Here is a 26,490-nt window from a genome sequence, read left to right on the forward strand (position 1 = left end):
CAGACTGTTTGTTAATTTTTGTGATAATTGTGATATCAATTATATTAACTTGGTCTCCTCTCAGTTTCTAATAAAGATCAGGACACAGGTGAAGTCACTGTCAGGGCATTGTGCTACAGGTCCATGAGGAAAACAGATAAACCTCACAGTTTGAGTGTATGGTGAAGCTAGAATTAATAAGACCGCAGTTATAGGCTTGTTACTTTAATAGCCCGATGTTCCTGGGGACTCGGCTAAGGTTATTCATGATTAATGTAACTCAAATGAAAACAGTTATTGTAGGCAGGTAAGTTTCCCTAGCTGGTCCCCTCTGTGTAAAATGCGTTCTTATTCAAGTTTTCAACTCAGTCATTCGTTTAAGATGCAATCTTGTGTTATATGTATTAGGCTATCATGATTATACAGTGAGCAAGCTATATAAATAAGTATTTAATATAATAAGTGTAGAGCAACAACCGAGGGTGTAAGGTAAAGGCTGAATATTGTAGATTTATTACAATATGTTCCATGTTTGAATTAAAATACCTGTGGATATGCAGGAGCACACACTCTACAAAGGCCTGACTGGAGATTTGCCTGATCTATCCGTCCTTCAGGTGAGTAGGGGTATAACAATAGCAAATTTCACTGTACAGTATGATATATCAACCAAAATCTGTATACCAATATTTCTTTATTTTCTTTTTCCTCCCCTTTTACAAACAAATATTCTGCTTCAAAGAAAAAAAATGAAATTGATGTTATCATAAGGGTTCTTCATTATGAACTTGTATGCCATGCATAACATACTGTGGATAGAAATTACAGGGAAAGTTGCTGGTATGATAATTGTGGTTATATTATATTACTATTATATTTAGTGTATTGCTAATCAATATATTGTTACTTCCCAGGTGACAGCGGCTCACTTCAAGAGCAGGTGAAGCAAGTTGGGACAATGTTGAAGACGTTTGCTTGCACTGGGCAATCGGGTACAACTTGCAAACAACACCTGTGGTTGTTGGTTTAATTCCCACTGGGGCCACCTGTACATGTAGTAGACCTAGATATAAATGTCATAGTTTAGTAGTTGAAGGACCAGGACTGACTACTTTATTCTTTTATTCTGGGAACCCCTGTAGGTGCAGATCAAACCCTAATGCTGCGACGTCTTGGAATTTGGCGATGTTGTGCGTAGCATGGACGACAAAATGCTATGCTGCAACGTTTCAGTGCCAATGTGTCTGTTGGAGAGTTATCCCTGCCAGGGGATCTGTTACTCCCCCCTAGACACCCAGGAAGATTTGGCGTTGCTTGACAACAGTTTGAGGCAGGATAAAGAGCTCCAGCAACGATTTGTAAGTGTGCCGATTTCGTTTATAACGCCATAGGGTAATATAAAAAGTACAATTAAGATCGTACACTGCATATTCTACAGTCTGAATCCACAGCCTGTCACATTTTAAATTTATGAGAAGCTTCAGAGAAATGTAATTTGTAACATGTTTTTTTGTATTTTCAGCTTCGGTTTTGGCAATCAAATGTGGGAGGGACCTAAAGACAACCGTGTGGTGAATGCTTCAGAGTATCTTCTCTAATCACCTTTCCATCAATACAACCTGGACTGGTGTAGGGGATAAAGCATGTTTCAGAGACATGTTCCTGAAGACCATTGTTCAAAGTAAGTTGGATATTTTTTTATATTTAAGTACATGTGTATGACCTTATGCCATTCAAATGGAATGACAGATCTTTATTTTCTACAGGAGCCATCCGGAAGAACCCGGCAACACAGGATGCCACTGATGAGGCGATCCAGGTTAACGTTACGCGTTACCTGAAAGGAGCATCTGAACATGATGGTGGAAAAAGCGCCGCACAGCTGAGAGGGACCCACAGCCGACCCCTTAAACCTAGGCTGACTGCTGACACCCCAGCATCACTGACAACTGGAACCCTTTCTTTATCCTGCAGTCAGTAACATCAAGACCCCTAAAAAGCCTGCTAAAAGTGTCAGACTACACTCACCCAATCCACACTGTTCACTGTGGAAATTGCTTTTTTTTTTTTTCTCTCGTGACCCTGCTTTGAGGGCAGCTCCTTGGATGAATATGGGATGGTTTGTCCTTTTATACAGGCGCACGAGGAATCACTGAAGATATGCCAATTTGCACTGCCTCATTCTGGGGGTCGGGGAAAACCGGTGATTCTTAGCCCACTACACCACGCAGTCCCCAACCTCTCCAGACATTCTGATTGGCTGTGTTCTCTACAGCTGGATTTTCTGCTGTTAATTATATTTATTCCCACTTGTTGTAAGTTGAATGTCAAAATGTATATTATACCTGTTATCCTGCACATTCCTTGATACCAAAGATCTCAATTATTCTATTTTTAAATATAGCTTGTAAATCCTAGATTATACATCTAATACTTGATATTTGCACATTATCTGGTATCAAATATTCTACTTACCGTGACTTTAGTGTTGCTTATTTCATTCCGTCAGTGCTTAACGATTCTATTATAGTTTGTAAATCCTATTTCATACCTCTGATACTTCATATTGCACATTAACTAGTACCAAATATTATACTTTCATTCTGTCACAGTGCTTAACTGTTATTCTATTGTTAAATATAGCTTGTAAATCCTTGTGCCACAGGTCAGCATTGCAGTTATAATGGTATATTCTACTCCAGAGCTTTACTCTAAATTATTACCACTTAACCTGTTGTTAGAAATGACTTGTAAATATGATGTTATACCTCAATTTATTTGGTATCCTGCACTTTCTTTGGTACCAAATATCCTCATTGCTTATGTTTACTGGTAATTCTTTTCATCCCAGAGCTGACCTCTTTATATTATTAACAATTATTGTAAGTGTTACAATAGTGTTTTTTTTTTTTAAATATTTTTTTTTACCAAAATTGAATTGGAAACCTGCATGTTTAGTGTGTGTGTGTGTGTGTGTATATAATGTTTGTATTTTTCTGTTATTTATATTTCAGTGATCTGACATCTTGTTTCAATGACAGTTACTATACTTTGAAATGTGGAATTAAAACGCCAAATGGAAATTTGTCTGGTTTGATCAATCATTATTCTTGATAAACTGCATGCTATAAATATATATATACATATATACAATAAGCGGCGGCAGATCGCTCGAAAAAAGCGTTTGCCTCCGACGGTCCACCTTCGATATAACGGCGGTGGAACGGCAGATAGCCACGGAACGAAGGCGGTAGGAAGGCGGCTGCCGCCGGCGGTGCGCCGTCAAACGTCTTTGCGATATCGCCATTCTGCCGCTTCTACTGCCGCCGGAGCACCGCCAGCGGCCCGCCGACTTATTGCTATGTGGGAGGCTGCCATTTACAAACTCATACAAACAAACTCATGCAATCAATGTCTTGTATTTGAGGTTTCATGTGAAACAGTTCATATTAGGAATAAGTGACCATACAATGTGATCTCACTTAATAGGAGATAGAAGTATGATTGCAGTTAATCTGCAACTGACTAGCTAGCAGTGCTTACCTAGCTACTGAGCATGTGCGACTCCCAACAAAGATGGAACAGAAGTGGGATGCCTCACTCGGCATCCCAGTGTCAGGTGACAACACATTTATTTGATCAAAAAGCTCCAGCTTATGCTCTGGGACCATCCTGGTCTGCATGCTACAACTAAGTGCATGAAAAAACTTTTCGTGATTGCTTTTTATTTGTCTCCCACCAGTTTTCAATGGAACCCCCTTAAAAACACCATCCTGAACAGTCTGACAGGCAATCTGGTAATGAGGGCCTGGTGTCTCCATCATTGCTAAGAAAACATCGTTTAACTTTTTTTTAACCCTTCTGAGAGACGAATTTCTCTGTTTTGTAATGCCTCAGACAAGTCTTTAAGCTCGTCTAGAGCATCCAACATTAGTCCCAAATTGACAACAAAACCCTCTGAGGATAATTTAGCTGCAAGCCCGTCATACATGCACCTTTCAGCCGAGTTCCTGGATGTATCTTTACCAGCACTAATAAAGTGCTGGTGCAAAGCACCATACATATTCCAGACAGCTTCAACTGTCCTGTAGGAAGAGGCAACCCATCTCACATTTAACACACAACCTATTTTTCTCAACTCTGTGCCCACTACGGATGCAGCCTCATCCAGTTCTCTCAAATTCTTTGGGGACTGACTATAAAGACAGTACAGCTTATCCAGGAAACTGTTCAAGTGGTTGGTTTCCACACAGCTCCTTACGGCATCCCCAACTGACAGCTCTAGCCTGTGATTAAGGCAGTGCCAGCCAACCACTGCTGGATATCTGGCCTTTAGCTTTGCATACAACCCTGCCTTTCTACCCAGCATCACCGATGCCCCATCTGAGCAGAAACCAAGAAAGCACTGCTTCAGAAACTCATCATCTAACCCATTGTCCATGAGACACTTGAGCAATGCATCAGTGATGCCATCTGATCTTTTTTCATAACAATCTCATCTGCTTGTCTTTAGTATCCCCATACGGTTTAACTCTGCCATATTGCCACTCTGATGAAAAAGTGTATTTGTTTGAACCAGATCTTAGCACACCTGGTGACCCTGCATCTCTGCATATTTCACATCCCAGTGCATTATTAGATAGGAATATGAACGAGTATTTGGTTTTGAAGTGTTCATATTGGGCCAGAGTCCAAAAAAATTGGCAAAGTGAGTGCTGAAGATGGGCTGCTGCTGCTACCACTGCTGAGGGCTGATGCTGGGCTGCTGCTGCTATGACTATGGAGGGCTGATGCTGGGCTGCTGCTGCTACCACTGCTGAGGGCTGATGCTGGGCTGCTGCTGCTATGACTACGGAGGGCTGACGCTGGGCTGCTGCTGCTACCACTGCTGAGGGCTGACGCTGGGCTGCTGCTGCTATGACTACTGAGGGCTGACGCTGGGCTGCTGCTGCTATGACTACGGAGGGCTGACGCTGGGCTGCTGCTGCTACCACTGCTGAGGGCTGACGCTGGGCTGCTGCTGCTACCACTGCTGAGGGCTGTCGCTGGGCTGCTGCTGCTATGACTATGGAGGGCTGACGCTGGGCTGCTGCTGCTACCACTGCTGAGGGCTGACGCTGGGCTGCTGCTGCTACCACTGCTGAGGGCTGACGCTGGGCTGCTGCTGCTATGACTACGGAGGGCTGACGCTGGGCTGCTGCTGCTACCACTGCTGAGGGCTGACGCTGGGCTGCTGCTGCTATGACTACTGAGGGCTGACGCTGGGCTGCTGCTGCTATGACTGCTGAGGGCTGACGCTGGGCTGCTGCTGCTACCACTGCTGAGGGCTGATGCTGGGCTGCTGCTGCTACCACTGTTGAGGGCTGATGCTGGGCTGCTGCTGCTACCACTGCTGAGGGCTGACGCTGGGCTGCTGCTGCTACCACTGCTGAGGGCTGATGCTGGGCTGCTGCTGCTACCACTGTTGAGGGCTGATGCTGGGCTGCTGCTGCTACCACTGCTGAGGGCTGACGCTGGGCTGCTGCTGCTACCACTGCTGAGGGCTGATGCTGGGCTGCTGCTGCTACCACTGTTGAGGGCTGATGCTGGGCTGCTGCTGCTACCACTACTGAGGGCTGACGCTGGGCTGCTGCTGCTATGACTACTGAGGGCTGACGCTGGGCTGCTTCTGCTATGACTACTGAGGGCTGACGATGGGCTGCTGCTGCTGCTACCACTGCTGAGGGCTGGGTTGCTGGTTGTGCCACTCTTTAGGACTTTTCTACTAAATGCATAGTTCCATACATCAAAATTACTGATTCTGCACACTTCTGGGCTTACATCTTCAATCTCTATCATTTTTTTGATATGGCAATTGCAGCAATAACTTACTTCCCAAAAATATCTTCCAGGGTCCGCTTCATGTTTATTCAGCGTCTGAATGAACACAATCAGCTTATGTTTAATCTTTTTTTTTTTAAACTATCAACAGAGATTTGATAGTTTATCAAGCATTTTTTTACATTAAAAAATATTTATAAAATCAGTTATATAAGTTTTAAAAAAAAAGAAGCTTTGTGTTATGTGTAAGGCAGTTAGATGAGTTCACCAGATGTGTTTTGACATGGGTAAGTCAAAAGGTCAATCCGCATTATAGATTTATAGCATTTTTTTAACATTAACACTAGAACTACCACGCCGGTCATTTTGACCGTTTTTAAATTTTGCAATGTAATAACTTTGTTGAAATAAAACCCATATAACCATATAAGGAGTTTGTTTTATAGATTATCTTTTGCCGTGTAATTCAGTGCGCAGGGTTAATGTGCAAGTTTTTCTTTTTCTCTCCCTGTGGATGTCCCGCTCTCTTATTTCAAGCAATTTGATAGTGTAGCGAAGTCCTTCATTTGGAATGGTAACATCCCAGATTACGTTTCAATAAATTACATAGGCCGATTGACAATGGTGGGTTAGGCCCACATAAGATTTTGTTTTATTATTATGCATTCAGTCTCAGACATTTGGCTCATTGGTTGCTTCCCCCTGAGAGAGCCCCTCCCTGGTTTTGTATCGAACAGAAAGGTCTTGCCCCTGTTTTGCCATTGCAAAGCATATCTATTAAAATATCTGGTGAAGTTAAATCACACCCCGTTATCTTGCATTTGCACACAGTATGGACAAAAGTGTCCAGAGTTTTTAATTCAGACATTTATTTAAATGTTGCCTCGAGCATATGGCAGAACCCCAAAATTACAAATTAATAAGTCTCCTTTCTGCTGGTCATAGTGGATTGTGAGGGAGGTTAAGATGCTCGGTAACCTATATGAGAGTGGAGTGCAGAGATCTTTTGAAAACATACTTAAAAATTGTAGGATTCCCAGATCTCTTTAGGTATTTTCTAAAGAGTAAATTTTCTTGAGGTATTTAGGTAGCATACACCCCCCTAAAAGCAGCAGATACTCTGGAAGTGGCGATTACTGCTTTTGGAAATGGTCATGAGGCATCAGTGTATTATTCCCGGCTAATTCAGAGTCTGGGGGACGGAGCTAGAACTTCTCTCAAGAGATTATGGGAGAAAGATTTAAACTTAGTATTGGAGGAGGGAGTGTGGGCAAGAATTCTAAAAAAAGTTAAGTCTGCATCTAGATATGCAAGGGTGCACCTTATGCAATGTAAGAATTTGCATTGATTCTTTTGGACACCCTCTAGATTGTATAGGCTTGGTCTTCAAGACACACCCACCTGCTGGCGATGCCAATCAGAAGATGGGGACACAACCCATGTCTTTTGGTGTGTTAAAGGGTTAGTTCACCCAAAAATGAAAAATGTCCCATAATTTACTCACCCTCAAGCCATCCTCGGTGTATATGACTTTCTTCTATCAGTCAAACACAATCGGAGTTATATTAAAAAATATCCTGGCTCTTCCAAGCTTTATAATCGGAATGAATGGTACCTTAGATTTTGAAGCCCAAAAAACCACATCAATCCATCAAATATTTTATCCATACGGCTCCAGGGGGTTAATAAAGGCATTCTGAAACGAAGCATTTTTGTAAGAAAAATATCCATATTTATAACTTTAGAAACTATAATCACTGGCTTCCTCTATCCTCTGCGCTTCCGTGTTTGTTGCTTCTCACCAGAGCTTACACTACGCCTACGTCATACGCCGGAACAAGACTCTCTTGTGAACATGCTGACGGCCGTTACCGGAAACCAGTGATTATAGTTTAGTTTATACTTTGACAACAGGGATATCTGTTGAGGGTCAGGGTGGGGTTGTGGATTGGGAGGGGGAAAGTGAATAATGGGGGTTAAAAGTTGATTCTGTGAGTAAAATGAAAATTTTTCTATTATTATAAAAGTAGTGACAGCATTTTCTCAAATTCCAAATAAAAATATTGTAATTTAAAGCATTTATTTGAAGAAAATTACAACTGGTCAAAATAACAAAACAGATGCAGTGTTTTCAGACCTCAAATAATGCAAAGAAAACATTCATTTTTAAACAACACAATACTACTGTTATAACTTAGGAAGAGTTCAGAAATGTATATTTGGTGGAATAATCCTGATTTTCATATCTTGGCATGCTCTCCACCAGTCATTCACATTGCTGTTGGGCAACTTTATGCCACTCCTGGTGCAAAAATTTAAGCATCTCGGCTTTGTTTGTTGGCTTGTGGCCATCCATCTTCCTCTTGATCACATTCCAGAGGTTTTCAATGGGGTTCAGGTCTGGAGATTGGGCTGGCCATGACAGGGTCTTGATCAGTTCATCCTCCATCCACACCTTGATTGACCTATTTTTAAATCTGCACCATGTAACTTTGTGTTCTCTAATGACAGTGATTGAAACGTAAAACTGCAAGCAACATGTGGATGAACACTTTACGTGTGTTATGTTTCAGGCTGTGTTACATGTTACGTGTTTTCCTGCGTGGATGAATCACATGATTTGAGATTACCTGAACATAAACACTAGTTGAAACGTTTATTCTTTTTATATACTATTGCACAGCCTCAGATGATAATGCAAGTAAACCGTAATACTACAATCGTACATCTATTCACTGCAAACAATTACATTGAAAACTAACATAAAATGAGGATTCAATGATGATGGGGATGAAATATACTTTATTATACAGTAAAATAATACGCAATATAATAGCTTCATGGTAACACACTAAACAAATTAATATATACATTGCTATAAAATTGGTACATTATAAAAACTTGAGATGTTTATACATTTCATGGGGAATTACCATCTAGAAACTTTACTTTTAGTGGCTTTTAAACAGACTATCTGCTAAAAGGACAAAGGAGAGTGATAACTTGAGCATTTATGTGACTGGGGTAAAAGAAATGAGAAAACAGTGAGCACACACACACACACTTAGGGAACCTCAGGGTGCAGCAATATTATTAAATTATCAGAAGTCATGAATGTCCATAAACCTGTTACAGGAATTTTCCCTGGAAAACGTAGATACATCGGAAGAAGTAAACACATGAGTAATGTTCAATTCATGAAAGCATGAAAAGCAATATAAACTTCAAAAACCCAACCAGAAAATATATCCAAGCATTTTAGCAAGTAAAAAACCTGCCAAACAGTCCAACCCGACTGTTGCGATGCTGTCCTGAACTGTGACTGAACAGCATAATTTCCCCCGCCAGAATACACGACAACCTGTACTTCTTTTCTGGGATTACAGACATGATGTAAAGACGCAAGGATGACTGACAAATGCCTGCGATTTCACACCAAATCTGAACCGACAGCTAAGAATACTTATTCATTTTGTAGGCTTACCGTAGTGAATCTGGGTAAGGCAAAGGTATCATTAAGAACACTGATTTTATATGTGCTCAATCAATAATGGCAACCGCATCGAAGACATTTCATACTACGTTGTGTATCGAAAGTTTAAGTTTGGTGAACTCTGAACTGCGAATCTGCACGATGAGAGGACACATGACCAATAGATCAAAATGTCACAAATTGACCTCTTGGTTCAATACAAAGAATACTGTATTTCAATCAGTCAAACAACCAACACATCTGATTCAGTGATGTATTCCTTCAGCCAGTGAAACCAATAATTGCTCCCGCACTCGAATCCTATTTGCTGGCACTATAATCAGTCTTTACAGGCATGAAAAAAAATCACCAAAACATTCTCACACATTAAACAAGAGCTCATTGGCTTCAAAAGGGAGTGAAGTCAACTAATAGGAAGTATAAGTCGGAGTATGGAAGAGAACGAGAACGATTAGTTCACTTAAAAGATTGGTTTAAAAAGACTGATTTATTTACAAATGAAACATCACTCATTTTCTTAGAGGATGCTACAAACTTTGGAAAAATGTCCAACTATTTACTTAATCTTGTTGGACCTGAAGATTATTTTTGCAAAGTGTGTCTTCTTGGGCAATTCTTTTTACATGTCTCTTTAGACTACTTGCTGCCCTGAAACTTTTCCCACATTAAGAGCAGTTGTATGATTTCTCTACAGTATGGATTCTCTTGTGTGTTTTCAGGTCTTGTAAAAGAGTGAAACTCTTTTCAAAGTTTGAAAAAAAAGATATAATAAATCACACACATTAACCCCTACACCTCTCTCTCCACTGCCCCTTCCCAAAGCCCTCCAAAAATGGCAGATTTTTGCCACATTTCCCCATAAACAAGTCCCCAGTTTTCTAGATGACCCTTCTTCAAAAGCTGCCACCCTCCCCATCTCCGAGCACCACTCCTGAAATGGGGGCGCTTCAGCAGACTTCCATCTCCTTAAAACTATTTGCCTGGTGATCATGACGCTGGTTAGGACCCAATTTTTCCCAAAGAGTCTGGGGAAAATTTTTATTTGAGTGCCAGTTTAAATCTTTCTCCCATAATCTTTTGATACAAGATAAAGCTCTGTCCCCCAGACTCTGATTTAGCAGGGAGTAAATACACTGATGCCTCATGACCTTTTCCAAAAGCAGTAATCACCATTCCCAGAGTGTCTGCCACTTTAGGGGGGTGTATGCTACTCCCAGAAGTAGTACAGAGCAGGTACCGCAGCTATAAATACCTAAAAAACTGATATCTGGGAATCCCAAAATGTTGAACCAAAGTTTCAAAGGATCTCAACACACCACTCTCATAAAGGTCACTGAGTGTAGTAACCCCCTCACAATCCACTCTGAACAGCAGAAAGGCGACTTATTAATGCATAAATTGGGGTTAAGCCATAAACAGGAGTCAACATTTAAATAAATGTCCACACTGAGTGCAAATGCGAGATAACAGGGTGTAACTTAACTTCTCAGGTTTGTTTGATAGAAAGGCTTTGCAATGGCGAAATAGGGGCAAGAACTTTCCATTCAATACAAAACCAGAGAGGGACTCTCTCAGGTGGAAGCGACCAATGAGCCAAATGTCTGAGATCGAATGCATAATAGTAAAACAAAATCTTGGGTAGGCGAAGCCCATCTTTGTCAATCTGCCTATGCAGCTTACTGAAGTGTAATATGAAGGACTTCGCTATACTATCAAATTGCTTGAAATAAGAGAGGGGGACATCTATATGGAGAGACTGTAGCTGGTAGAGGAATTTTGGAATACAATTCATTTTAATGACATTAACCTTCCCAATCATAGAAATATTTAATGAAGCCCACCTGCCCACATCACTCGAAAACCTTTTTATTAAAGGGCCAAAAGTTACTAACTAAATCACACAAATTTGCTGAGAATAAAATACCCAAATACTTAATGCCATGTTTGGGCCACTGAAAGGTTAAATTGGTCAATTTGGAATGTCCAATTCCCAATGCGCTCTAAGTCCTCATGGTGGCGTAGTGACTCGCCTCAATCCGGGTGGCGGAGGACGAATATCAGCTGCCTCCGCGTCTGCGATGTCAACCCTCGCATCTTATCATGTGGCATGTTGAGCATGTTACACAGAGAAATAGCGCATGTGGAGGCCCAACTCACCACGTGCCCCACTGAGAGCGAACCCCATTATAACGATCATGAGGAGGTTACCCCGTGTGACTCTACCCTCCCTAGCAACGGGCCAATTTGGTTGCTTAGGAGACCTGGCTGGAGTCACTCAGTACACCCTGGGATTCAAACTTGCGAACTCCAGGGATGGTAGCCAGTGTTTTTACCACTTTTCCCCCCAAATCTTTGCAAACATTTTTGACAATATTTTTACATATCATGGTTGAAAACTGCTTGAGCATTTTTAAGGTTTTTCTCCAGTATGGATTCTCCTGTGTTTTTTCAGGTTTTGTGACAGAGTGAATCTCTTTTCACAGTGTGAGCACTTGTAAGGTTTCTCTCCAGTATGGATTCTCTCGTGTGTTTTCAGGTGATGTGAGTGAGTGAAACACTTTTCACAGTGTGAGCACTTGTAAGGTTTTTCTCCGGTATGGATTCTCTCGTGTTTTTTCAGGTCTTGTGACTGAGTGAAACTCTTTTCACAGTGTGAGCACTTGTAAGGTTTTTCTCCAGCATGAATTCTCTCGTGTGTTTTCAGGTTATACGAGTGAGTGAAACTCTTTCCACAGTGTGAGCACTTGTAAGGTTTTTCTCCAGCATGAATTCTCTCATGTGTTTTCAGGTTATGTGAGTGACTGAAACTCTTTCCACAGTGTGAGCACTTGTAAGGTTTTTCTCCAGTATGGATTCTCTCATGTTTTTTCAGGTGTTCTGACCGAGTGAAACTCTTTCCACAGTGTGAGCACTTGTAAGGTTTTTCTCCAGTATGGATTCTCTCATGTTTTTTCAGGTGTTCTGACCAGGTGAAATTCTTTCCACAGTGTGAGCACTTGTAAGGTTTTTCTCCAGTATGAATTCTCTCATGTTTTTTCAGGTGTTCTGACCGGGTGAAACTTTTTCCACAGTGTGAGCACTTGTAAGGTTTTTCTCCAGTATGAATTCTCTCATGTTTTTTCAGGTGTTCTGACCGGGTGAAACTCTTTTCACAGTGTGAGCACTTGTAAGGTCTTTCTCCTGCATGGATTATCTTGTGTGATTTCAGGTCTTGTGACTGAGTGAAACACTTTCCACAGTGTGAGCACTTGTAAGGTTTTTCCCCAGTATGAATTCTTTGGTGCTGTTTCAAGTGGCTGGCTGTAGTTAAGGTCTTCCCACATGCAAAGCACATATGAACCCCCACACCAGTATTCTCATCTGTGTGAGTTTTCAGATGTTTTCTTAGGCTTGAATTCAAAACAAATGTTTTACCACACTTGTCACATTCAAATGGTCTCTCTCCAGAGTGAGAGTGGAGATGACCTTTGATACTAACTGTATTCGCAAACCTTTTTCCACACTGATGGCACGGGTAAGGTTTCTCTCCAATATGAACTTTCATGTGTTTATAAAGCCGGCTTTTATTTGTAAAACTCTTTCCACACTGTAAGCAGGTGAAAGTATTATTGGTTGCTCTTCTTTTATGGTTTTCTGGTAATAAATTCATCTTAGTCTCTGAATAACTCAAAGATTTTTCTCCAGTTGTGAAATCAAGATGTTTCTGACACTGAAGATTCTCCTCCACTTCGTTCTGTTCTTGACATTGCTCTTTCACTTCCATCAGCTCTACAATAAACACAGTAAATGGACAAAATCAATTCAAGAGGGAGAAATGTAAAAAGGAATCAAATTGAACCTTATTTCAATGCCAGAACACAACAAATGTCCAGTATTATTTTGTGATGGACAACCCTAGAAATCAGTAGTAGCAGGTATTTCTTTAACTCTTACTAGCCACTTTGGCAGGTGACGGTTTCAGGGTTTTTCATTGAACATTCTGTGAAAGTTGGGCCACTGCCAAAGCAAATATTTTATTAATCTAATGTTCAGAGCTTTATTAGCACTAAATGTGCTGCTAATATCAGATATGTGCATCTGTGAGGGCAGAGTGAAGCAATGTTTTGAATCAGGAATGCAAATACTCACCTTTTAGATAGTCACCTTTTAAAAAAAATATAAAATGGATAATAATAATAATAATAATAAATATAGCTGCAAGCAGCAAAGCAAATTCCTTCTCAAAATTGCTAATCATTTAAAAATTGCTCAGTAGAGGGTTGGAGTTAAACCCTCCAGATGGAAGAATCCTAAACAACATGTCTTTGTGTCTGAATCCTAAATGAAAAATGATGGCTGTATTTGAACCTCTGACCCTTCACTTACCAGCACAACATCTTAGCCAAGTAAGCTATTCACATTGCTGAGTATTTCTGCTTTCAGTTTATATATAAAAAAAGAACCAGTGGCTAGAATTGTCAGATTTGGCCAAAGTTCAAACAGCTGTAATTCAGTCATCTTTTGACATATCAAGGTGAAAATTTGCACAGTACTTCAAAGTGATGTCATCTTGAAGCATGTCAGGTTTGAAAAACCATCAGTCAAAACTAAATTTGATTTATTGACACATATATATTGAGGCAATGTGGACATTTACATAAATACACCCCATTCAGCCATTTTGTATTGTATTCCTTTTCGCTAAGTAACAAATTGAAAGAAATCAATTCTACATGTAACCCAGGTTAAAATATTAAATTAAATGTTTGTATATTGGTTTGGCTGTCCTTGTCCCTTTAATATATCTGCGCGTGAGTACGTGCCCTGCGACCGCACGTAACTCCAGTCACGTGATTGTGCTTAGCCAATCGCGCTTTGGAGCACTGAGTGTTTAATCGGGCACGGCGTCTTCCTCATTCAGAGGTGTGGGGAAGCCGATCGACAGCTGTGGGTAGGTTTGTGTTTTACAAACTATTCACTCTTGTGCTCTATTCATGCTTTTAAGTTAAGCATATCGTTGTAATATCACTTTTAGAACAACTTACTGGCTGTAGGGAAGCCGTCGCTGCCATCAGGGTATGTTTGTATAGAGGAACTGGTGAGTAATCTGAATGAATGAACTACATGCTAATATGTTAAGTCATTAAGAACATTAGCATTGATATTGGCTGTTCTAAACAAATGGTTTTGATTCATTTTATGCTGTTGTGAAGTCTGCCAATTTCTTTTGGTTTACAGATTACAGATAGATTTGTTTGCACTAGGTGTGTTTACATGCAGTACTGTTTGATTATTTATTTGAATTTTGTGTGGGTAATGCAACTTTAATATTTCACGTTTGATTGTATTAATTTAATATTGCATTTAATGTTTATTATTTGTATGTTGTACTTTTTTATTGATTATTTTGTAATGATTTAGATTTGGGTATACCTGGAAAGGATATGTGAGTGTGGAATTAGCTAAAGTTTAATGCAAACCTAGTTCCAACTCAGCTTTATTATTTACTGGCCCTGTTGTTGCACTATAGGCCAGGTTCTCTCTCTCTGTTTGGAGATGAATGATGGCGAGCTGAATTACTACGGCTGGGAGCCTACCATCTGCGCAGCATCCACTGAATAGCCGCTCTACTGGTCTGGTAGGAAGGTTGTATGTAGCTTGCCCCCACACACTTCTCCATAGACCAGCGCTTCAGTCCCACATGCACATTCTTCCCTTTGACGAACATTAACGTATGGACTTATTAACATAAACTCTCATAAAACCCTTGTGGGTTGTCGCGTTGGTCTTGAAGAAACCAAACATCGCTGGGACAGTTATTTTTGTTTTTGGTTTTTGTGTATGGCATTTGTTGTAATTTTCATTATCATACTTTACTTGAACAATAACCACAAAGTGCACTTAACTATAACCAGTTCAACTGTAGTCTGTCAATATTTTGGGTTTTTCTATTTTTTTGTCCTTTATTATTTTTGTCGTAAATATTTTGTTTAATCACTTATCAATATATGGTACCTGCACCAAGTTTAACATTTGTTTCTGTGTAGTTACTGACCACCAGCTCCTGTAGTCGAATTTAGACTTCTGTGACCTAATTAGCCTATACTGTTTATTTCTATAGCTACCTATTTAATTCATTAAAGTTAATATTAATGAAGTATTATTATTGGTTAGCAAGGCCCAAATACCCGTTACATATTGGCGAGCCAGCCAGGAGCCGGTTTGTACAGTAATTAACATTTTTTTAACAACAGAAACAGCGCATTCAGACTCACCAGGCCGTTTTGGTTTCTGTGATGGAAGTTTTTGGAAATCTCGGGATAAAAATTCCTAATGCCGTCTTAGTGGATGGGCCGGTTGAAGAGAGTTCCTCTGAAGTTATAGATTTTCTTGATCAATACGGCGATATTAATTATGATAACATTATTGATGATAGCGAATCTGAATTTCATCATATGCTCATTGTTGAATTCGCGTTGGGAGCATCAGTAGCAAAACTGTCGTCACTATTGCCGTATACATTTATTTCTGATGAAAATAATGAATTCCATATTAAGAATATATCCCAAAGTTACACTTCAAAGTTGGGGGGGTTCAAAAACTGACACCTATCTATCTGACCTGAAAGAAATTGCTAAAATGTCTGGAAAAGATTATTCGATGGTTCTAGGTGAAATGATGTTCCAGATACAACAAGCTATAGCACTTCATCCCATTGCTGTAAATGTCTCAAAAATAGAACAAAAGATATCTGACCAACAGAAAAAACCTCCAGAGCCATCTGTACCTCCTTCTGTACCAAGTCGAACTTTTGGCTCCGGGTATGCTCCTTTACAAAACTCTCTCACCCCACCTGTTTCTGCCTCTAACAGTGCCGATATGAACAGTGCTGGGGGACGATCGATTGCACCTGGTGATCTTAACCCTCCTGAGGTGCAGCGCTATGTTGTGGAGCATGTGGTCTGGAGCAGTGATACATCCATGCATGTTAGCCACCGGTTGAGACTGTTCTCTGGTAAAGTGCCCAGATCAACCCATGAAATGGACTACGACACCTGGCGGTCTGGCGTCGATTAGTGTTGCATGATCCAGCCATCTCTGATCTCCAACGCACCAGACTAATTCATGACAGCCTGCTATCCCCTGCCTGTGATATGGTGAAACATCTAAGCCCTGATGCGCTGCCTGATGTGTATTTGCGGCAGTTGGAGTCGGCGTATGGCACTGTCCAGGATGGTGAAGAACTTTACACCAAGTTCATGGATACTTACCAAAACCATGGAGAGAAGCCATCTGAGTACCTACAGAGACTCCAGGTGGCACTGCAACATGCTGTGAGGAGGGGAGGAGTATTTGAGAGAGATATGGATAAACGCTTATTGGCTCAATTCTGCAGAGGGTGTTGGGATAATGGACTGATTTCAGAACTTCAACTCAAACAAAGGAAATCAAGTCCACCATCTTTTGCTGAACTTTTATTACTCCTGCGAACAGAGGAGGACAGAGAAGCAGCAAAGGAGCAAAGAATGAAACAGCACCTTGGAGGAACCAAACAAAAGGTAACCACTCAAGCTCAATTTGTAAACAGGCAGGATGAAGAACCAAATCTGTGCACTGCGATAACAAATTTCACCAAGGAGATTTCACAACAGATGACAGTCATTCAACAACAGCTTGCTGCTCTCAATGCCGGTCGGACCAACAGGTATCAGCCAGCAGCTACGTATTCTGCCTCAAAGCAGTCTGAAACCGGGAAGATGGGGAGAAATGCCAAATTAGCTTCTTTCAATTCGAAACCTGGGTTTTGCTTTCGCTGTGGGGAGGATGGCCACATTAAGCCTCAGTGTGATTCTGATCCGAACTCAGCACTGGTTAGTGCCAAGCTAAAGCAGTTTCAGGACAGGCAGCAGAAGTGGCAGAGACTAAATCCATCTGCAAAGAAGCATTTAAACTAGCTCTAGTTCCTGGTGTGGGACACCCAGGGGCTGAGCAGGACCAAATTTGTCCCGCCAAGAGTGAGCTTCCTGTCAACTGTTTTGAGCTGCAGTCTACATCAAGGAGAGTACCAAAAGGACTTATAGGATCCAGATGTACTGCTGATGTCAAAGTCGCCGGTCATCACGGTTCTGGTCTTCTGGATACCGGGTCCCAAGTTACGACCATTCCGGTTTCCTTCTACAATGAACGTCTCTCCGATCAACCAATTCAACCTCTGCACGAGCTATTCCACGTCGAAGGAGCGGCAGGCCAAAATGTTCCATATCTTGGCTACATTGAAACTACAGTGACTTTCCCTAAAGACTTTGTGGGAAGCATCATTACTGTTCCAACTCTTGCACTCATTGTTCCTGACGTCAGACCAGGATTTCTTACCTCAATCCTGATTGGCATGAACACTCTCGAAATGCTCTATGACCTGTTTCGGCAAAGCGACAATTCTTCTTTCCAACCAAATGCATCCAGTTACCGAGCTGTACTACAAACTCTCCAAGTGACCTATCAACAAAGCTGCAGCGGCCATCTTGGAGTTGTAATTCTGCTCAGTAAAGTCTCTGTGCTCGTTCCTGTTGGCCACACCGTATTGCTGAAAGGCTCTGCTAAAGTCTCTGCTCCAGCAAGTCCGTATGCTGTCGTCCAACATCCGGATTCAGGCCTGCCGGGTGGTCTGTGCGTTAGCAGCTGTCTTGTCGACATGCCAACACATTCCCCTCACCAAGTACCTGTTATGGTGAGAAACGAATCGGAGAAAGACATCTACATACCACCTTCGACCATCATAGCAGAGCTGGGAGCGTATGAATGCATCGTTTCAGAGCAGCGTGTGGCCAGTTCCTCAGCCCCTGGGACGAACGGCTCTCCATTAGTTTTTAACTTTGGGGAATCGCCATTACCCCTGGAATGGAAGGAAAGAATCACCACCAAGTTGAATGCAATGTCCAATGTCTTTTCCCAGCATGACATGGATGTTGGCTGCGCTAGTCAGGTGAAACACCATATTAATCTCCATGACTACACTCCATTCAAACACAGAGCAAGACCAATTCATCCTCAGGATATAGAAGCGGTTCGCAAACATTTGAGAGAGCTTCTAGATGCCGGTGTTATTAGAGAATCAGAGTCACCATTCTCGTCGCCTATAGTTGTTGTCAAGAAGAAAAATGGAGATATTCGACTATGTATTGATTACCGTAAGCTCAATTTGCAGACTGTAAAGGACGCATATGCATTGCCAAACTTGGAGGAATCATTTTCTGCACTCACTGGATCCAAGTGGTTTTCGGTGCAAGACCTCAAGTCGGGTTATTACCAAATTGCAATGAATGAAGCAGATAAGCCAAAGAGAGCCTTTGTCACACCTCTTGGATTCTGGGAATTCAACAGAATGCCCCAGGGAGTAACCAACGCACCTTCAACCTTCCAAAGGTTAATGGAAAAGTGTATGGGTGACTTCCATTTGGAAGAGGTCCTTGTGTTTTTGGATGATATGATCATCTTTTCCGAGACACTTGAGGAGCACGAGAGCTGGTTGCTAAGAGTGCTGAGTCGTCTACGAGAGTACGGATTGAAATTATCACCTGAAAAGTGTAAATTTTTCCAGACATCAGTCAAATATCTAGGACACATTGTTTCTGTAAATGGTGTTGAGACCGACCCAGAGAAGGTATCTGCACTAAAATCCTAGCCAGTTCCCACTAATCTCAAGACCTTAAGATCCTTCCTGGGATTTGCAGGCTATTACCGCCGTTTCATTAAGGGGTTTTCAGCCATTGCAAAGCCTCTCAACGACCTGACTCGTGGATATTCTTCCACAAGAAAGAACTTAAAACCTCTTGGCTTAAAGGTCTCCCAGTTTGATCCAAAGCAACCCTTTGGTTCTCGGTGGAGTCCTCATTGTCAACTTGCTTTTACTACCTTGATTGAGAAACTTATCAGTGCACCAGTCCTTATCAGTGATCCAAAATGCCCTTACATTCTGCATACGGATGCGAGCACCATTGGGCTGGGTGCAGCGCTTTATCAAGAGCAAGATTCTAAGCTTCGGGCTATTGCTTTCGCAAGCCGAGGACTCTCTTTAAGCGAGAGTCGTTATCCGGCTCATAAACTTGAGTTTTTAGCATTAAAGTGGAGCGTGAGAGAAAAATTTCAGGACTATCTGTACGGGACCAATTTTACCGTGATTACCGACAGTAATCCTCTTACTTACATCCTGACATCAGCCAAGTTGGATGCAATGAGCCATCGGTGGTTGGCTGCGCTCTCCACGTTTTCCTTCAAGTTGCAATATAGAGCTGGATGGCAGAATCTGGATGCGGATGCACTTTCCCGCCGACCACAGGAATACTCGCCCTGTGGCGAATCCGATCAAGAACTCCTCAATCAGTTCACCAGACAACATCTTCCCGATTCTGGTGCCCCTTCAATTCCATCTGAGGTTGTTAATGCTATTTGCCAGAGTTGCCTCATCCGAGTGGAAGCAGCAAGCCCTTGGATTGAGTCCCTGTCCATCATGGCCAGTGTTCTTCCTGACAGCTATGCAGAAGATCCTGGATTGCCTGTGGTTCCAACTCTGTCCCATCTTGAGCTTCGGGACAAACAGAGGGTTGACCCAAATCTCCGGGAAGTCATACACCAGATGGAGACAGGTGAGAAAGTTCCTCCTACTGTTAGGGAGGGGCTGCCTGAGATCTCCTTGCTGCTGAGGGAGCTCAACAAGCTTAAACTGGTAGAAGATATTCTCTATAGAACACGACAGGACAATGAACAGACTTCATATCAACTCGTTCTGCCTGAAGAACTTCGTTCCACTGTTTTGCAGAGTCTCCATGATGATATGGGTCATATGGGGATAGAGCGCACATTAGATCTCGTGCGCACTCGCTTCTATTGGCCAAAAATGTCTGTTGACGTAGAGCACAAGATAAAGACTTGTGGACGGTGCATTCGTCGTAAAGCTCTTCCTGAGAGAGCTGCTCCTCTCATTAGTATTTACACTTCCAGGCCACTTCAACTCATCTGCATGGATTTTCTCAGCCTGGAACCAGATACCAGCAACACCAAAGACATCCTCGTGTTAACAGACCACTTCACCAAATTCGCCTTAGCCTTTCCCACTCCAAATCAGAAGGCTAGGACAGTGGCCAAATGTCTGTGGGACAATTTTATAGTCTATTATGGAATACCAGAATGACTGCATACAGACCAAGGGCGGGACTTTGAGTCCAAACTGATCAAGGAATTATGTGAACTGGCTGGAATTAAGAAGTGTCGGACTACACCATACCATCCGCGAGGAAATCCGGTAGAAAGATTCAACCGCACCCTGCTCAACATGTTGGGGACTCTGGAAGCAAACCAGAAAACTAAATGGAAAGACTTCGTCAAACCCTTGGTACACGCTTACAATTGTACAAGGAATGAGACTACAGGATATACACCATATGAACTGATGTTTGGACGTTCTCCTCGTCTTCCGGTCGATCTGGCGTTTGGGTTACCGCTGAGTGGGAAAACCCACCAACCTCATTCACAGTATGTTCAAAATTTAAAGTCCCGGTTGAAAGAGAGCTACGATATTGCCTCGAAGAACGCCGCCAAAGCATCTGAAAAGAACAAGGTCTGCTTTGATCAGAGGGTCACCCCTTCAAAGTTGGAGCCAGGGGACCGAGTGCTTGTGCGTAGTGTTCGCTTGAGAGGGAAACACAAGCTCAGTGTTAAGTGGGAGCAGGACATCTACGTTGTGGTGGATCAAACTGGAGACCTACCAGTCTATACAGTGAAGCCAGAGCGTCGTGATGGTCCTAAATGTACTCTTCATAGAGATCTTTTATTACCATGTGGGTTTCTACCTGCTGTTGAAGAGCCGTTCACTGAGGTCAGTCCAGTCTCAAGGTCAAGAACGCGGCAGCAGTGTGAGATTCCTCCTGACTCTGAGGTCTCTGAAGAGGAAGACTCTTCACTTGAACCAACAGTTCTCTGTTTGGACCCAAATCCAATGAAGTTCACTGTGGAGAAGTTTTCCAAAAGAGCTTCACCTGCAAGTGTTGCCAATGACCATCTTTCTCCATCTGTGAGTGAGCTAGCCGTTGTTGATGTAGGGTCAGAAAGTGGGTTCTTACCTGAAGAAGAGACGTTACTTGTCATCCCTGACCACTTACCTGAAGCTGAAGAATTTGAAGTACCTGTTGAAACCGACTTATCTGAACATCTACCTGAGTCTGAACCCGAGGAAGAAGAGTTTGTCGATCCTGAGACGTCAGTTTCTAGTGTTTCTGAGCCCTTAAACTTTGATTTAACTTTTGATTCGGTAGAACCAGAACACGGTTTAAGACGTTCTGTGCGTCAACGATTACCACCTAAAAGGTTGCAATACAGTTTGCTTGGTAATCCTCTGATATCTGTGGTTCAAACTCTTTTACACAGTATATCGGACGCTTTAAATCCTGCGCCTACCACCAGTTCAGTTATTCATGTGGTTTAACATGCAACGGGACGTGCATGGGTTTAAGGGGGAGGGTGTAACCCAGGTTAAAATATTAAATTAAATGTTTGCATATTGGTTTGGCTGTCCTTGTCCCTTTAATATATCTGCACGTGAGTACGTGCCCTGCGACCGCACGTAACTCCAGTCACGTGATTGTGCTTAGCCAATCGCGCTTTGGAGCACGAGTGTTTAATCATGAATCATAAGACATGAGTGTCGGAATTAGCTAGAGGTGTGATGCAAACCTAGTTTCAACTCAGCTTTATGAGTTACTGGCTATGTTGTTTCACTATAGGCTAGGTTCACTCTCTGTTTGGAGATGCATGATGTCATGCTGAATTACTACAGTTGGAGCCTACCATCTGCTGTAATATCCACTGATTAGAACAACTCTACTGGTCTGGTAGGAAGGCTGTCTGTAGCTTGCCCCACACACTTCTCCATAGACCAGCGCTTCAGTCCCACATGCACATTCTTCCCTTTGATCGAACATTAACGTATGGACTTATTAACATAAACTCTCATAAAACCCTTGTGGGTTGTCTCGTTGGTCTTGAAGAAACCAAACATCGCTGGGACAGTTATTTTTGTTTTTGGTTTTTGTGTATGGCATTTGTTGTAATTTTCATGATCATACTTTACTTGAACAATAACCACAAAGTGCACTTAACTATAACCAGTTCAACTGTAGTCTGTCAATATTTTGGGTTTTTCTATTTTTTTGTCCTTTATTATTTTTGTCGTAAATATTTTGTTTAATCACTTATCAATATATGGTACCTGCACCAAGTTTAACATTTATGTTTCTGTGTTGTTACTGACCACCAGCTCCTGTAGTCGAATTTAGACTTCTGTGACCTAATTAGCCTATACTGTTTATTTCTATAGCTACCTATTTAATTCATTATAGTTAATATTAATGAAGTATTATTATTGGTTAGCAAGGCCCAAATACCCATTACATACACATGGGTACCAAATTTCTCGTCAATTGGATCTGCGGTTCAAGAGAAGATTTTTGTAGGTTTTCCCACATTTTTAAAAATGGGACTTTTGGGCGTGGCCTGCAGTGCCCCCTAAGGGCGAATGTGGGCCATACTTGGTGTTGGGATTCCGGGTGGCCTTTAGTATCAATGTCCCAAATGAAAAGTTTTTTGACTAGTGACTTTTTGAGATATTGGGGTGCAAGGATAATAATAATAATAATAAATTAGCTGCAAGCAGTGATACTGGAATCAAGCCAATTATCGACACCACGAGCAACAAAATAAGCTTTGTGATTTGTTTTTGGTTACAGTCCGATGAAGAGTGTATGAGGAGTTAGAAAAAGTCAACTTTCAATAATAAAAAAAACAGATTTATTTAAAAATTAACTGAAAATAGCTAGTACTTAGAATTCGCACTCACACCCATCATCACGAAGTGCTTCGAGAGGCTCGCCATGAGTCACATTAAGACCCAGCTGCCCCCCTCAGTAAACCCTCTGCAGTTTGCGTATCGTCCCAACCATTCAACAGACGACGCCATCGCCACCACCCTCCATCTGGTCCTCACCCACCTAGGTAAAAAGGACTCATACGTTCGAATGCTGTTCATAGACTTCAGCTCAGAATTCAACACAATCATTCCTCAGCACCTGATTGGAAAGCTGAACCTGCTGGGCCTGGACACCTCCCTCTACAACTGGATCCTGGACTTCCTGACTGGGAGACCTCAGTCAGTCCGGATCGGGAACAGCATCTCCACCTCCACCACACTGAGCACTGGGGGCCCCCAGGGCTGTGTGCTCAGTCCACTGCTGTTCACTCTGCTGACTCACGACACCACATCATTAGGTTCGCCGATTACACGACCATGGTGGGTCTCATCAGTAAGAACGACGAGTCAGCATACAGAGAGGAGGTGCAGCGGCTAATGGACTGGTGTAGAGCCAACAACCTGTCTCTGAATGTGGACAAAACAAAAGAGATTGTTGTTGACTTTAGGAGAGCACAGTGACCACTCTCTGCTGAACATCGACGGCTCCTCTGTGGAGATCACCTGGCGGAGAACCTCACCAGATCCCTCAACACCAGCTCTATTACCAAGAAAGCCCAGCAGCGTCTCTACTTTCTTCAAAGGCTGAGGAAAGCACATCTCCCAACCCCCATCCTCACTACATTCTATAGAGGGACTATTGAGATCTCTCTTCCCTTCATCAAAGACATTTAAACAAAACGCTGCATCTGCAAAGAAACAAGCATTGTGGATGACCCCACACACCCCTCACACCAACTCTTCACCCTCCTCCCATCTGGCAAGAGGTACCAAAGCATTCGGGCCCTCACGGCCAGACTGTGTAACAGCTTCTTCCCCCAAGCCATCAGACTCATCAATACTCAGAGACTAGTCTGACACATGCACACACACTTGTCCTGAGTTGCACTTTAATTATTGTCACTTTATAGCTGGCTGCTACCTCAATAACTGCTATGTCCATAGATCACTATCTCATAGTATGTTGTTTACATCTGGCATTTTTAGAAACTGTCATGTTTTTGCACTACTGTGTACTGGTCAGCGCTGCACTGTCTCTCACTGTGCCTATTGTCCTGTTAATTTTTAGTAATTTATGGTACTGTCCCATACTTTTTGTACACTTTATATAGGTATGTTATTTAGTCTGTTTAGTATCATGTGTTTCTGTGTTTGTCCTATGTTGTTTTATGTAGCACTATGGTCCTGGAGGAACGTTGTCTCGTTTCACTGTGTACTGTACTAACTGTATATGGTTGAACGACAATAAAAAACCACTTGACTTGACAAGTAAACATCTACAATTCAAATATCTCAAACAGAGTCAAGATAAATTAGAGTCATTATTGTTTTGGCAGAAATTCAGGGGCAAAGTTTGATTTTGGCTAATATTTACGCACCTAATGCTGATGATCGGGGCTTTTTTTATAGATCTTGAAGGGATGTTGCAAGCAGCTGGCACCCCTCATGATATAATATTGGGAGGAGACTTTAATCTTTTGATGGACTCAGTATTGATCATAATATGGCAAAGTATATAAGCCACCTAGAGCAACATTGACACTTCACAGGGTGTGTAAAAATTGTTTTCCTCAGTCCATAAGATTTATTCTAAAATATATATTTTTTATATCAAAGTCCCTCATTTCATCTGTTGTGGATTGCTCAACTGGAAACATCTTAGTCTCAGATCACACACTGGTGAGTTTAGAGTTGTTGCCACATATGGAGAAAAAGAAATCACATAGTTGGCGCTTTAATGTATCCCTTTTGCAAAATCCTGAATTGCAAAAAATGTTAAAGGCTGAAATCAATGTCTATATGGAGTCCAACTGGTCCTCAATATCCTCTGTGGGCATGGCTTGGGAGGCACTTAAGGCTGTTCTTAGGGGCCAGAACATACAGTATGCCTCATTCATCAAAAAATCCAAAGCACGAGAACTCGTGGAGTTGGAAGGGAATATTAAAATTCCGAGGCATAGAGGAAGCGTCAAATGTCGACTGATGGCCTCAGAGAATTGACCCAATTGAAATACAGATATAATACTATTTTGTCACGGAAGGTGAAGTTTTGGCTATTCAGGGCAAGACAGTTATACCTTAAGTCAGGGGATAAAGCAGGAAGGCTTTTGGCTAGATTTGTAAAGCAAAGAGAATCTTTTTGTACCATTCCCTCAGAAAAATCTGCTGGTGGTGAAATATTTACCCCAGCAATTGATATTAATAATGCTTTTAAAGAATTCTATCTTGATCTTTATAGTTCCTCGTTATAATCTTTGTGGATCCATTGGAACCCTAAGCTGACGAAAAAAATTATCTTGATTCCGAGATAACCTTGAAGGAGTTTGGCGAGGTAATTAAGGCCTTGCCTACAGGCAAGGCTCCGGGGCCAGATGGCTTTGCCTCCTAATTTTTTAGATCTTAAGCTACAGAACTGGCTCCACTTTTGTTAGAAATGTATACAGAATAATTAAAGAATGGAAAGCTTCCACCAACCATGACACATGGCCGGATCACTCTGATTCTTAAAAAGGACAATGATCCAAGTGAGTGTAAGAGTTACCGTCCAATTTCCCTTATCCAGCTAGACGTAAAAATTTCAAAAATTCTGGCTAACCGATTAAGTAAAGTTATGACATCTCTTATGTATACAGATCAGGAGGGGTTTATTCAGGCTACATCTCTTCTGATAACATGAGGCGTTTCATTAATATCATGTGGTCAGTTGCGAATGATCAGACTCTGGTCGCGGCCATCTCACATTACGTCGAAAAACATTTGATATGGTAGAATGGGATTATCATTTTAATATTTTGGTAATATACAGGTTCGGGAATACTTTTATTGGATTGATTAAGTTACTTTATAGACATCTGGTAGCGGTGGTACAAAACAAATCAAATGGATACATTTTTTAAAGTCTTGCCCTGGAACCATTAGCAGCCGTGATAAGAAAGGAGGATGATTTTCCAGGGGTGGCGGGAGGTATGGTGCATAAACTTCTGGTTTATACAGATTATATTTTATTATTCGTCTCTGACCCTACTAGATCTACGCCTTGCCTCCACACAATTATTAATTCCATTTCTCCAAGTTCTCGGAATACAGAGTTAATTGGTCTAAATCTGAAGCTATGTCTCTGACAGCATACTGTCAGATAGCAGTTTTTAAGCCGGGCACCTTCCAGTGGCCCAAACAGGGCATTCATTATTTGGGTATTTTA

At 41.8% G+C, this 26,490-nt stretch overlaps 1 protein-coding gene and 1 long non-coding RNA gene across 2 annotated transcripts in view; one reads left to right on the forward strand and one right to left on the reverse strand.

Annotated features, from left to right (window-relative positions):
- Positions 1–26,490, reverse strand: part of LOC127618934 (uncharacterized) — a 131,715-nt gene that overhangs the window by 11,969 nt on the left and 93,256 nt on the right. The window contains 2 exon segments of the mRNA XM_052091636.1: positions 4,719–5,713; positions 11,690–13,060. Coding sequence (XP_051947596.1) covers positions 4,719–5,713; positions 11,690–13,060 — 2,366 coding nt within the window.
- On the forward strand, positions 14,198–15,111 carry LOC127618648 (uncharacterized). The gene is made up of 3 exons (XR_007967478.1): positions 14,198–14,222; positions 14,307–14,369; positions 14,802–15,111. It is a non-coding gene; the product is annotated as an uncharacterized LOC127618648 (long non-coding RNA).

Source organism: Xyrauchen texanus, chromosome 25, assembly GCF_025860055.1.
Source record: "Xyrauchen texanus isolate HMW12.3.18 chromosome 25, RBS_HiC_50CHRs, whole genome shotgun sequence".
NCBI lineage: Eukaryota > Metazoa > Chordata > Actinopteri > Cypriniformes > Catostomidae > Xyrauchen > Xyrauchen texanus.